The 14231-nt window shown below is 43.0% G+C and overlaps 1 protein-coding gene across 2 annotated transcripts in view; it reads right to left on the bottom strand.

Moving 5' to 3' along the window:
* The window catches only part of Sil1 (SIL1 nucleotide exchange factor), a 223131-nt gene that overhangs the window by 164310 nt on the left and 44590 nt on the right, over positions 1-14231 (bottom strand). For both annotated transcript variants that reach the window (XM_060377458.1, XM_060377457.1), the window contains exons 2-3: positions 10562-10653; positions 127-240 (exon numbers count right to left, since the gene is read on the bottom strand). In XM_060377458.1, the coding sequence (XP_060233441.1) occupies positions 127-240; positions 10562-10615 (168 nt within the window). In that variant the 5' untranslated portion in view covers positions 10616-10653. The remainder of the gene's footprint in view (positions 1-126; positions 241-10561; positions 10654-14231) is intronic.

The following is a 14231-nucleotide window of genomic DNA, read 5'->3' as shown; positions in this document are numbered from 1 at the left end:
TAGAAAAAGAGCATAGTCCCATAAAACAGAAAACTCCAAGTCTGGCCCACCCCACAGTGGTCTTGGGGACAAGGGGGCTGTCTCAGGCCTCCTCCTGCCAGCTCCCATCAGCAGGTAGACACTTACCGAGTTCTGACAACTGAGGCAGAGAGTGAAACAGGAAGTCAACAGCAGCCCTAGTAGTATTCCTCGAGGAGCCATTCTAGCTGAAGGCAGGTAATGAAGAACTATACCCAGGACCTGAGGGTACAAGCACAGAGACAGAAGGTCAGTGCCTGGTTCCCCACCATCACGATCCATCACAGTGCCTACTCCACGAATGTCAGCCAGTTCCTGCACAGAAGTGTAATAGGCCTTCTACTACTGCTAGATAAATCTCTGCAGCTCTCAACGATATGCCCTGATTAGAAATGTGTTTGCTTTAACAGCCCTGGCCCTTCCTTCCTCATTGACAGTATCTGGGCTTGTGGAAAGTGCTACCGGCTATGGTGGAAAGAAAGAAATTAACCACCTGAGCTGTCTGTGAACAGAGATAGGAACAAGCCCACATGAATACCTATGACATCTTTTAGCCACGCCCACTATCATAGCTGATTACAGAAAGCGTCAGCAAACATCCTCCAACCTAGCAAGGCTCAACCTGTCCAAGCCAGAAAAGTCTTCTACACTACTTTTTTTTAACAACCAAACAAATCATAGTGTAAGTATTAGCAGACGCTAACAATTTTAAAACATAAGGGCAAAAACGCTATCCTATATTCATGGACTGGAGAAAATATCATTGAAATGACAATCCTAACTAAAATGACACACAAAGTCAATGCAACTGCTATCAAAAGCTCATGGAATTTTCTGTAATTCCTAGTACCCAGGCCAGGTAGCTAATAATCACCCGTAACTCCAAGGAACTGATGCCCTGCCCTCTGTGCTCTGCAGCACTCACACTCATGCGAGATACTCACACACTGACACATTGGGGTTAAAAATACACCTAAAACAAAAGAAACAAACAAAAACTGTACATTCAAGCCAGTAGAAGAATCAAGAATTTAATGCCATCCTGGACTACATTAAACAAAAAAAAGCTATAGATGATATCTTTTAAAAAGCTGCAAATAAAATTGTTATACAGCAATTTTGCTCCTATGAATACACCTAAAGAAACTAAGAAGCAGGAATTCAAGCAGCTACTTGTACATCTGTATTCAGAGACACTATTCACAGTTCTCAACAAGTAGACCTAACTCAGGTGCCCACCAACACATAGTGAGCTGATGCAACTCACTCAGCACTTTATTCGGTAGTGGTGTAACTCAATCAGTTACAGAAAAGGATTTCTGTATACAAGAAGAATGTGGTGTTTACATTTCTCTCTCCTACCCCTGCCACTCTCTACTCTGCTCTAATTTGCTGGATTTGTGACATTACTGAAGCAAGATGGATGTACTCTCAGAAGTTATTGCCCTTTGACCAGCCCATGTCTTCCCAGGGGCAGACAGAAACCTTCCCTAAGGACATCTGCAGCCCTGAAAGAAAACAGCCCTGCTGGACCAGCACTGTGCTAAAAAAGCACAGCCAAACGGAAAAGCAACGGCTTAGGACTAAAAATAGCTGCTACATTCACCCAGCAGCAACAGCTTTTGCTTTCTGCCAGTCTCCCTCTCCATTTTTATTTTTTTATCACAAAATGGAACTGCTGAGTGTCACACAAGTTCCTTCCAGCATTTTGGCTTCCTGGGAGCACCAATCACCCTGAGAGATGGAGGTAAGTTCACAGCAACTGCACTGTTCTGAGCAGGTGCTCGTCCATGTCCAGGATGGAAAGGGGCTGTCACATTAAGAGAAACTAGGGAGACCCAGGGAGATGGGTCTCAAGAGGACACAGCTCTACAACTCCCAAATGGGAGGCAGGATAATGTGAGGAACCTAACATTATCAAAATATAAAACAAAAGAAAATAATCAGGCACAGTGGCTCACATCTGCAATCTAAGCCTTTAGAAGGCTCAGTCAAGGAAATCACTGCAAGCTCCAGGCCGGGCTGCTGGCCCACAGACCGAGATGCTATCTTAAGAGAAGAGAATGGAGAGGAGGAAAGAAGAGACAGCACACTAAGCCACCCCTTCCTTGTGTGGCAATGCACATGCACATGCAGTCACAAGCTCACTTCCTACAGCCAGGGGCAAACAAGGAACTGGCAATGGGAAAGACAAATGACAAGGAAGAAGTCAAGGGTAAAATGACAAATGAACAAGAGGCCCAGAAGAGACTGAGGAACAGTAGGTCAGGGACAGCTGATGCACACACAACAGCTTCCTTGGCTCCTAGAGCAGGAAGGGGAATAGAGGGCAGAGAAACGGCAGCTCCCACAGGGCTCCTGTATCACCTCCATCCTCTACACACTCATGCCAGCAGGAACATTTTCTGCCAATACAAAGGGTTACAGATCAATTGAAAATGGATCCTTCATCTCCCCTCAAGGACCACAAAGACCACATACTGACCTATTTATTGCTTCCATTTGTTTTTCTGCAAAAGAGTAGCATGGAGTTAGGAGTGGGCCGCTGGGAAGACTGAGGAGAGATCTAGGTGAAGTGAGGTTAGGTCAAAGGAATAAGTTTTCCAGGCTTTGCAGGGATATCCAGAAAACAAGCACAAACTCTGCAGCATGTAGCAAGCAAATGTCTGTCTTTAAGGCCTGGCCTACAGCCAGGACACTTGGTTTTGGTAGAGAGAATGCAGGCAAAGCTTGCCCTGAGCTATGGCTGAAGCCAACGGAGAGGGAGAAAGCAAAGCAGAAGCAGTACATAGCTGCATTTTGACAGGACAATCCTCAAGCCACAAGCAGGGACTCAGGCAGCTGAGACCACAAAATAAAACTAGAACATGAAGCTAAAGTCATGGCATCCCACTAGGCCTAAGCAGAGTGCTCTCCCAGAGCACCTGCCACCCACAAGCCCAGGCCATGCAGGGTGAACAACCCATCCCACCAGGCTTGGCCTTCACAGGCCTTCATCAGCAAACTTTATTTTTATGGCCTTCATCCAACTTGAAGCACCACTCAGTCCAGAAAAGGAGAAACTATTTCAGTGACTCTTTCCTCAGTACCCTTGGGCTCTGAGACAGGGAAATAATAAGGTACCTGAGATGGCAGTTCTCCTATCAAATCTGGCCATTTGTAGGCGGTTCCTCTACTTAAGCAGAGGCCAGGTGCTTTCCGCAATCTGTATGGTCAGTTTACTGTCGCCCAGAACAGGTACTCGGGGTATGGCTGAGGAGATGCCACCTCCCTGGTACTTCATGCTGCTTTGTCCTCTACTCCATTCAGACAGACTGGGGAGAGGTCTGGGACCAGTGTAAACAAGACAACCTATAGTAACTTTAGGCTTTTCTAAGAAAAGGAAACAAAAAAATGGAAAGAAGACACCCAGAAACCAGTGAAGGGAGAGACAGGTGACTTCTGGATCCCAGGCAGGCTCTGACACAGCTGGCTGACCCAAACAGAGAGTAGCTGACCCCAGTCATGGGAACGGAGCCCTGTGAACAAGAGAACCTGAAACGTAAGTGTCGAGTATAAGGCAAGCTGTACCAGCAGCCCCTTAGTGTCCCTGGAGCTTGGCCCTGCCCATAGCATACGCAAACATATTGTTTTCCTCCCTCTTCTAGAACTGAAAGGGCAAGAATTTCACATTTCATTTATAAGAAGGAAACTAGAGTAAAGAGACAAAAAAGACTGGGGAGAAGGCACAGCACAGTGACTTAAAATCAGACAGCGTTAAAAAGATCAATGCTGACTGCTGGGGGTTGGTCTGATGCTTCTATTTTGATGCCACTTACTGGCCCTCAAGATCTGGAGACTGCCTGGTCACACCTATCCTTGTTGTATAAACCTGCCTAAGACCTTATACCTGACTGGTTGATTAAAAGGCCTAAAACCTGGGCAGGGCAGAATGGGGTAGGTTTGGCTAGGTTCTTCTGGCTTTGGGGAACAGGAGAATCACAGGAAACAGACAGAAGGACAGGAAGAGAGGGGGAAGGAGGATGCCACAATGGGTTAGCATGGAGAAGGAACCACGTGGGCCTGGAAGAAAGAACTCCAATAATGGCGTGGAAAGGCCCAGATAAGAATACAAGCATAAGACTATGGATGAAAGGTAGCCAATAAGAATTGTTAAGTCAGATGGCATTGGATGGGGCTAGGGGGTGGATGGTGAGGTTACTGAGACAGCATAGGTAACATATCTGCCCAGCCCAAGGTAAATAAGGCAATTATGACATTTAACAGTTGTTTGTGTCTTATTAGTTGTGAGAGTGGATTAAATAAAACCACTCAAATAATTATAGGGCAAATAATAAGCAACATTTAGCCCCACATCATTTGATTAACTTAACAACTGAAAGATTCCTAGCTACGGAATCTCAAACACCATCTTGGAAAGCTAGCAGAAGGGCTCAGTGGGTAAAGGCACTTGCCAACAAGCCTGATGATCAGAGTTCAATCCCAAGGACCCATGTGGCAGAAGGAAAAGATTTCCACAATTTGTCCTCTCATCTCCACCTACATGCTGTGCCATACATGCACCCACACACATACAAAATAAATAAATGTAATAAAAATTAAAAATTGCTAAGCTTTACTTTTTTATCTATAAAATGGGCACAATAAGAGTTTTAATTTCAAAGAATGGACAGAAGAATTAAATGAGCAATGAATAAGAAGTGTTTAGTATAGCACTGGATACTTAATTATCCTCAGTCACTGGAACAGGATGTCAGGGAGGCCCGAGAGGTACCCAAAACAATATAGGCTAATGCTATTGCTCCTGGTTACACACCAAAACGAGATGGTAAGACTCTCATGTGGTCCCTGACACCACAGCCAACCATGAACCCAGGAAGCACATTCTAGAGCCCACACCCCTTCCAAGCTCCACAAAGTCTCCAGCTAACCCATGGCTTTTGTTGCATATCTGCTCCTAGGAGGGAAAGACAATACATGTTAATGAAAACCCCCACACCTGAATATGGCCCGCTCTGAGCTTTCTCGGCATACTAGCATCTCAAGAGCCAGGCCCAAGCACACAGAACTGCCAGCTGCAGGAACAGCTGTGAAACCATGCCGTGCTTTGCAAACTGAAGGTTAGAGTATGAGCTCTTCCCACAGACACATTCATTACTATTTATGGGCCATACAAACACACACTCAGTCACTCACCTCTCCACAAACAGAAGCTAGCCTCATAAATTAAGCAGACAAATATGAAAATGCAAGAGGATACTGAAAGGACAGCCCTGACATGGAAGGGCTATGTACAAAGGCTTAAGAAAAGAAGTGGAGTGTTAAAGAACAACTTGAAAGACAAGAAAAATAGATTTGGAATGGTCAACTGGGCTTTTCCCTAATATACAAACTAAGCTGAAAGCGAAGAAAGAACAGAACACAGAGTCTGTGGATATCAAAGGCAATATGGCTGACTGCTGCAGTTCACCCCCTTGCCGGCCAGATTGCACTCAGAGCCGGCCATCTGTACAGCAGGTACTATATTTGCCCCAAGTGGAAAAGCCATTCCTAGAATGAAGCGAGTAGGGACTCCTCTTAAATCCAAGGCAGCCAAGAGCAAAAGTGAAGACAGACTGTTAGAAGACAGAAGTTTCCTTGTCAGAGGCCACTCTTGAAGTTCTGAAGAGACAGCCCAAGAGGCCTTTCCAACAGCAGCACAGGGCAGATTCCGGTTCTGCCAGAGAACATGAGAAGCCAAGAGAGCTCGATGGGCCCAACTGGAACCAGAGCCTGGAAGGAGGGCGAAACAATACAAAATGAAAGGGCAGTGAAGGCACATTCTTGACTCTTCTCAATCCTTTGTACTCCAGGAGGTGGAAGAACATGACCTACCTCATGCCCACTCCAGCAGGATGAAGTACATATTTTCAAGAAAGTATCTTAAGTAGATTATCAGAAAATTACAGTTTCAGAGACAAAAGATAATGGCTCTATCTAAGAGCAATCAAGAGACAAGTAAAGTGACTGAATAAAAGAAAGCCCTGCCTGTCCCTCTCCAGATTGGCCACAGCCTTCAAAGAATCTGAATGCTGGAAGCTAAGGCTCAGTTTTCATTTGGATTGCTAAAATCCATATGACAAGGCAGCCACTTAACCAGGCACAGAGCATAGCAGCAGATCCATGAAGGTTCTGGTAACATCATGCCTGTTGAAAATAAAAAGAAAGGAAAAATGGGTAGGGCAAGGATTTGGGTACCATTAGAACAGGAATGAAAACCAAAACAACAAAAGCAGAGTCACTGACTCATGGAGACAAAGTGCAAAGGATAGCAGAGCAAAAATAGTCTTCAGTGCCCACTGCAGTTTAGGAAAAGGAAGGCATCAGGCTGAGAAACCAGAAGAGCATCAGTAAGATTAGTATGTAGAATTACACAGTCCAAGAGACCATAGCATGGATGAATAGTGCTGCTCCTAGAAGCCATGAGTTATTAAATGAAAATCCCAGTGCCAACTATGAGGTACCTTCCCATGTCAGAGAGGCCCCAGAGGTACCCAAAACAATATAGGTTAATGTTATTGATCTTGGTTACACACCAAAATAAGACAGTAAGACCCTCATGCTGCAGGCATCACACATTGGTTGGAGGACATAAAGAAACCAAGCTGGAACTGACCTGACAATTTCCTTCATGCTGGCTAGCTTTTAGACTGCTGGAAGGTGCTCTGGAAAAGAATCATCATCAATCACCTTATCCAACAGTGGAATGAACCTGAGTGCTACAAAACCAGCTTGTAGGGCAAGATATAACCCTGGGGCAACAGTGACATGCCTATATGGGGGTAGTAATCAACGGCTTTCTGACTGGACTTGAGGCTCACTCCTCAGGAGGGAATTCCTAACTAGTACTATAAATCTGGTCAAAAGTTCATGACTAAAGAGGTCATAGGCCCTAGAGGGGAATCTACTGCTGTTGTTTTGCAAAATGGATCTGCTAGCAAACTGCCTTTATATATATTTACTTCCATAGATTAGTGCTGGTCTCAGCTTTGACCAGAGAAACTATCTGCAGTAGGCAGTAGTTAACGCACTCATATGGGTCAAAGAGCCAAGAAAAACTGACCACTGAGTACTCTTGAATGCTAATTCCCTAAATGGAATCAAGCAATCTCTCTCTCTCTCTCTCTCTCTCTCTCTCTCTCTCCCTCCCCTTTCCCTCTCCTCTCTCTCTTCCTCTCCTCTCTTTCCCTCTCTCTCACTCCCCCCTCCCTCCTCCCACTTCTCCTATGACTCAGAAAGTCTCACCAGAGATGAGGCAGAAAAGAGGCAGAAGATGGGCAAGGAGTGCTGAGAAACTCTCTTTTAAACGTGAGACGTGGCCACTGCACTCAGGAGCTCACAGCCACTGTGGTTCCCTGCGTAAGACCTGCATAAGACTAAGCCAGTGAGCTCCAACATGGATGGGAGAGAGGCTCACGAGGCCCCACCCTAGCTAGAGAGCTACTGGCAATACTGATGGTACTGCAGAAGATATTTTTCCTTCGTCATATAGCCACTAGTTAAGTTACCTATGTTCTAGTAAATAAGCCAAAATCTACATACTCTTACAAGCAACTGTAATTAAGCTGAGTCATAATAAACAAACAAGTGACATAAAAGTAGGAGAAAAACTTGCTGGGAAGAAAAGGAATCAAAGAAAACAGAAAGGGGATAAGAATGAGTAAGAGGGATGTATAATCAAAATACATTATATACATTATAAAGTTGTCCTTTGTTTGCTTTCTTTTCCAGACAGGGTTTCTCTGTGTAGCCCTGGTTGTCCTGGATCTTGCTCTGTAGACCAGGCTGGACTCAAACTCCGAGATCCACTTGTCTCTGCCTCTTAAGTGCTGGGAAAAATTGTCAAACAATAAATTAAAATATTTTTTTAAAAAGAAAGCAAGAGAAGAAGCTGGAAAGATGGCTCAACAGGTAAGAGTACTTGTCTCCCCGGAGGCCATGAGCTCAGTTCCTATACCTATGTCAGGCAGCTTGGAAATGTCTGTAACTCCAGCTCCAGGAGCTCTGACCCCTCTGGCCTCTGTGGGCAGCTGAACCCACATGTTCATATTCACATGCAAAGAAACATACATACACGATTAAAAATAATAAAAATAAGTATTTTTGAAAAGAGAGAATTACAAAAAAAAAAAAAATTCAAGGGGTAGACAGCAATGCCAAGAGATCAATCCAAATAAGGAGGAGTTGATAAGGATTTGGCAATAAGGCAGCGAGAGGGCCGCTCAAAGAGGAGTCACACGTTTAAAAGAAAATGGAGGCACGAGGCAGAACACTTTAGAGTTTAGAGATTTTCAACATTCCACTGGAGTCTCAGTATAAAAAACAAAGCAACCAAAACAAAAGACACACTCTAAAGGTATCATAGAGGGATTCTCCAATGCCATGAAACAGGTTACTATGATAATATATAGTTATGTCCCAATTAACACATTCCCAGGAGGGGAACAGTCACCCATCAGAGAAAAATGGGGTAGGAAGGCAAATTCTCCAAGGAAAAACTCAAGTCAGACATGATTTTACTTACTCTGAGCCCTCAGTCATATCCTAGCCTGCTCAGAATCGTTTGTTTTTTGTTAGTTGTCCTGATTACAACTGTAGCAATTGGTGTGGAAGAGAAACACACCAGCCACACTCCTTCCCCTGCCGGTATTCCAATGTAATAACTCAGCATCCCAGAGGAAAATGAATTGTCAAATAAGAACTACATCCGACATTTATAGAGCACTGTCTATGTTCTGAGCAAAGTGCTAAGCTCATTTACTCTTCCCAACAACTCTCTGAGGTGGGTCTAATATGCTGCTCATTTTACCCACGAGGGGACAAAAATTCAGAGGTTAAGTAACTAGCCAGAGTTCATGCAGTCAGAGAGCAATAGAGTGAAAATTTAAAGCCAGTTTGGCCCCAGAACCAGGGCTGTTTCCATAGGCCATGCTGGCTCTCCAGTGATCTGTGAAATCAGCCACAGAAACTGGGCCCATCATTTTATTTGTTCTGCAATAGTATAAATAAAAACTCACATTTTAAGTCATGACAGAAAAATTTAAATGAGCCTACTGGGGCCCTCTTGTGGCTATACCTACTTCTATCATGTCCAAGTTACTGTGCCAAACACACACACACACACACACACACACACACACACACACACACACGCTATGAGGGGAAGAGCCTCAGCCTGGTTAGTATGCTTCTGCTAGACAAGCTCTGAGCATGGAATGGGCCAGGAAGGCACTCCTTTCTAACAGTTCCTTGGCTTTGCCTGAGAGTGATCAGCTGTGCTGATGATGACAAAGTTACAAGAAACTCTACTCTCTCATCTCTACTCCAATATAATGGCTCTGGATTGATTCAGGTTCCCTGGACTAGCTGAGTGACTTCGGGCTAGATGGTTAACGTTGTTAAGTCTCAATATCTTCTTAAAGAAACTTGAAAATAACTACTTATTAGCATGGTTATGAGATTAAATGAGACAACAAAACATACAGAACAGTGTCTGAGACAAAAAGGTTCAAAGAATCTTGTAGCTGAGTTGAGCATAGTGGTACAAGCCTCTGATCCCAGCACTCAGGAAGCAGAGCCCAGCAGATCTCCATGAGTTCAAGGCCAGCCTGGTCTACATAGCAAGTTCCAGGTTGGCTAAGACTACATAGTATGACCTTTTCATAACAAAATTAAAATTAAAAAGCTTATAGTTAAATTTCTATTATTAGAGAACATTTTGAGCAAAGCAAAGTAGTAAGCATTCTGATGCTACCCAGGATTGTCTCTGCTTCCCAGTTTAGTTCCTGCTTGGAGCCCAGTCCTGAGCCACAAGTTACCCACACACCTGGACCACACGATGGGTGGGTATACACACTGAAGCCTAAGTGACACTGACTGCCTCTGAATCAGTGCCAGTTGACCAAAAGCACAAAGGTGCTTCAGAGCCCAGCTTCTGGACAACTCAGTGCTATCTCTACATTCCTGCTGTATTCCTCTTCTATTTCTACAGAGTATCAAAGATTTCGGGGGCAGCCACAGCAGAGCAGGGATCAGAATTCATCTTTCCTTTCTCCTAATGCCTCTAGGCTTCCAGAGGACAGCCGGATCTCTTAGTGGGACCAGAAGATTCTGGAGGAAGGCAAAACTTCCAGTTCATAGCTCTAAATAACAAACCAAACCTTATTCTGTGCTGGTGTAAGTTATAAGCACTCATATTCATATAGATACAGTTTATGTTTTTATTTATCTTTATTTGTTATGTGTATCAGTGTTTTACTTGCATGTATGTAAATGCATGGCTTGCATTCAGTGCCCTCAGAGACCAGAAGAGGGCATCAGACTACCTGGAACTGGAGTTATAGATAGTTGTCAGTGCCATGTGGGTGCTGGAAACCGGGTCCTCTGCAAGAGCAGCAAATCTCTACATTCCCACAACAGATAAATCTCAGCATTAGCCTCAGTATCCTAAGCCTACTGTACAACATTCTACAGAACAGACTATACCACAGTTGTCATTACTGACCTCAAGAGGTTTACAATCCTCTTCACAATCAACAGCTAATATGGCTTTCCACATCTGAGGCTCAGGTAGTACAGTTATTTAAAGAAAGTTTCCTGGGGAAATACCATGAGAAAACAAGCACTGCTTTAGCCACCTCAAGTGTAACTTTGTAACTGTAAGATAGGCAACAACTAGGATGTTCAACTTACAGAGGACACCCACAAACAAGACAAAACAAAACAGCAAAAACAGTTTGTGACAATATGGGAAGACAGGCCACCAAACAATTACAACTATCCATGTTGGCTTTGACTGTCTTCAGGTAACTGAAACGTTACATTTTATTTTTAAAGTGCCTGAGAGCCCACAGCTATTTATAATACCACATCCTTAAAAATTTGAAAGAGAGAAGGAATTTTAAAACATACACATTTACATATGTGGGCAGAAACACACAAAAAAAATCAGATGCCTCTCAACATAACTCGGAGAATCATAACTCACGGTTTTAACAATCCCACCCAACACCCAGAGAAAATCTAGGGGCCTTCTCCAAAAGATGGTGGGAGGCTGGGTAGGCAGCCAAGAAACAAAGAAACCTAAACTCAGCACTTGGCACACAGTTAAGGAGAAGGGAGTTTTAAATGCATTGTTTCTGACTCTAAATATATCTACATTTATTACCAATTTGGGATCAGAAACTACATTTAGTTCTGCCGTGACCACATGCTAAAAATATTAAGCAGAGTATTGCCTTGGAAACGGCAGTCCTCTCTGCTGCTACAGCCCTATTTCAGAACTACCTTTGCCATGCTCCCAACTAGCCTTCCTGGGCTTTGCTGAGATAGTCATTATAAGTAGAACTGCCACCATTTTGCCAAAGTCTCCTTTGCATCTCACAAGACAAGGATGGACACAGTGCTACTAGCCTATAATCACACACTTAGCACACTGAGACAGGAGGAAGTTTGAGGTCAAAGGAGATCATATGTTGAGTTCTAGTAAAGACTATTTAAAAAAAAAAGACAGGATAAGGTGGTTAATGGGGTGAATATGATAAAAATACAATATATGCATACATGAAAATATCATAAGATCAATTATTTATGTATAATATATGCTAATGTAAAGTTTGAAACATTAAAAGTGACCAAAATGGGGGGAGGGCGGTGACACTGTAATCCCAGCAGAATCAGCAAGCAGGAAGAGCACAAGTTTAAAAACAGCCAGTTTCCAGGCCAGCCTCAGAAACACAAGAGCCTGTCAAAAGAAAGGAGGAGGGAGGGAAGAAGGGGAGGGAAGGGGACAGGAGGGGAGGGGAGGAAGGAAGCCTACTTACAGTCTAGTAGTTAGCGCTAACTGTCAACTTGGCACAGCCTAGCATCACTTGGAGAAGGTCTGAGTTAACTATCTTGTATCAGGTACTTTATGGGCGTGTCTGTTATTGTCTTGATTGTTAACTTATGTGGGAAAGCCACCATGGGCAGAACCATTCCCTGTGCAGGGATTCTTGGGCTCTATGGGGAAGGTGGACAAGTACGCCAGAGAACAAGGCAGCAGGCAGCATCTTTCCATAGTTTCTGCTGTACTGCCCTGACAGTGACAGTTCCTGGACCAGAGGAAACGCTGTGTGGGATAACAAGCAGCCTTGCTTTCACGGTTCTTCACCTGGCTCCCTTCAGTGACAGACTGTGACCAAAAGTGTAAGATAAAACCCTTTTCTCCCCTAATTTGCTTTTAGCCAAAGTATTTTAGCCTAACAACAGAAACTAGAACATCTGGGTCCTTTTGGGTAGTCAAGGTCTATTCCACAGGTTTGTCACAAGTGAAACCCATCTCAGTGACAAATCCACAAGGGTTAGGGATAATTGTCTACCTAACCTATTCTTTATATCTTCAAGGTACAACACTAACTAGCACTCAAAAAAAAATCCATTAATTGAGAAAAAGCAAAAATGTTTTTTTAAAAAATCATAGACTAGCAAATGATTAGCCATTTGAAATTTTGTTTAGGGGAGTGGAGAGATGGCTCAGCAGTTAGAGTACTGGCTGCTCTTCCAGAGGACCTGAATTCAACTCCAAGTACTCACATGGCAGCCCACAACTGTCTATAATTCTTGTCCTAGTGGATCTAACACCTTCTGGCATCCATTGGCAGTGGCACACATGTGGTACACAGACATACATGCAGGCAAAACACCTATACACACAAAAATTAATTAAAAAAAAACATCTATTGAGATCATTGAAAATAAGTACATAAAATACTACTGAAGAGACAGAAGTAGAAGGATCGCTGAAGTCCAAGGCCAGCTAGAGCTACACAGTGAGACCTGTCTCAAATGCATCCCCTCTCAAAATACTGAGTGAAAGAAGCAGAGCTATTATAGATAGATAGATAGATAGATAGATAGATAGATAGATAGATAGATAGATAGATAGATATGAATTACTAGTTTAAACAAAATATGTGTGGCCACATCCATGATCACATATACACCTAAATTTACAGAAAGCTATGCTCAATGGAATCTTTTATCCTGAAATGTTAACTACACAAGAAAACAGGTAAATCCTGGGAAACTCATGGGCCAGTGAGTTTGTATTACATGTGCGGGGAGGGACAAAGAATGGTTTATATAAAAGGTAGCAATACTCAAATCCTTCTCAAACTCTTCCAAAAGCATGAGAACACTTCCGTATTCATTCTATGAGATCAGCCTAACCTTGCTATTAGTGTCAGACAGAGACACTACAAGAAAATTACATGTCCCCCATAGGCATACATATGTAAAAATACTGAACATAACATGAGTAAACCATGTTTAACAGCATACTACAAGGCTTATACAACATGATCAAATCATATTTGTCCTAAGAAGTTTGACCAAAGTGGGAAGCACATGATCATCTCAACTGATAGAGGAAAAGCATTTAACAAAATCCAATACTCTTTCACAGTAACTAAACAAAGTAAACCAAAATAGAATTTCACCATATAACAAGGAACACATATGAAAAACCTATGGCTAATGCAATATTCCTTGATAAAGACGGAAGTCCTTCAACTAAAATCAGGCACAAGAAAACTGCTTTGAGCACTTCTAAAAAAGCACAGTAACAGCCAGTGCAATTAGGGGAAAGGTGTCTATAACAGAAAAGAAGAGGGTAAATTATCTCCATGTGAACACAGCATGGTCCTATATGTTTAAAAATTAAAATTAAAAAAAAAACCTAGAAAAATCAACCAAAGATTCTGCTAGAGTTCATAAATGAAGGGAAAAATAATAGTTGTATTTTTATACACCAGCGGTGAACTAATCAAAAAGGAATGAAAGTGGAGAATGAAGCTGGAGATGGCTCACTGCGAAGTGGGTAAGAGCACACACTGCTCTTACAGAGGACCCTCGTGCGCTCGCCAGCACCCACATTAGGCAGCTCACCACTGCCTGGAACTCCAGCACTCCAAGAGCACTGACCTCCAAGAGCACCTGAGCTCACTGACCCACAAAGACACTGACAGGAATACATAATTCAAAAACAAACTACTGAAAGGGATGAAAGCAAGGTCACTTAAAATATTACCAAAAAGAATAAAATACTCAGAAATTAATTAACAAAAAAGGTGAAAGACTACAAACTAAAAACTGTAAAACACTGCTAATGAAATTAAGAAGACCTAAATAAACAG

Source organism: Meriones unguiculatus, chromosome 2, assembly GCF_030254825.1.
Source record: "Meriones unguiculatus strain TT.TT164.6M chromosome 2, Bangor_MerUng_6.1, whole genome shotgun sequence".
Classification (NCBI taxonomy): domain Eukaryota; kingdom Metazoa; phylum Chordata; class Mammalia; order Rodentia; family Muridae; genus Meriones; species Meriones unguiculatus.
The sequence above is the reverse complement of the archived record's forward strand: the minus strand, read 5'-3'. Positions and strand labels throughout refer to the sequence as shown.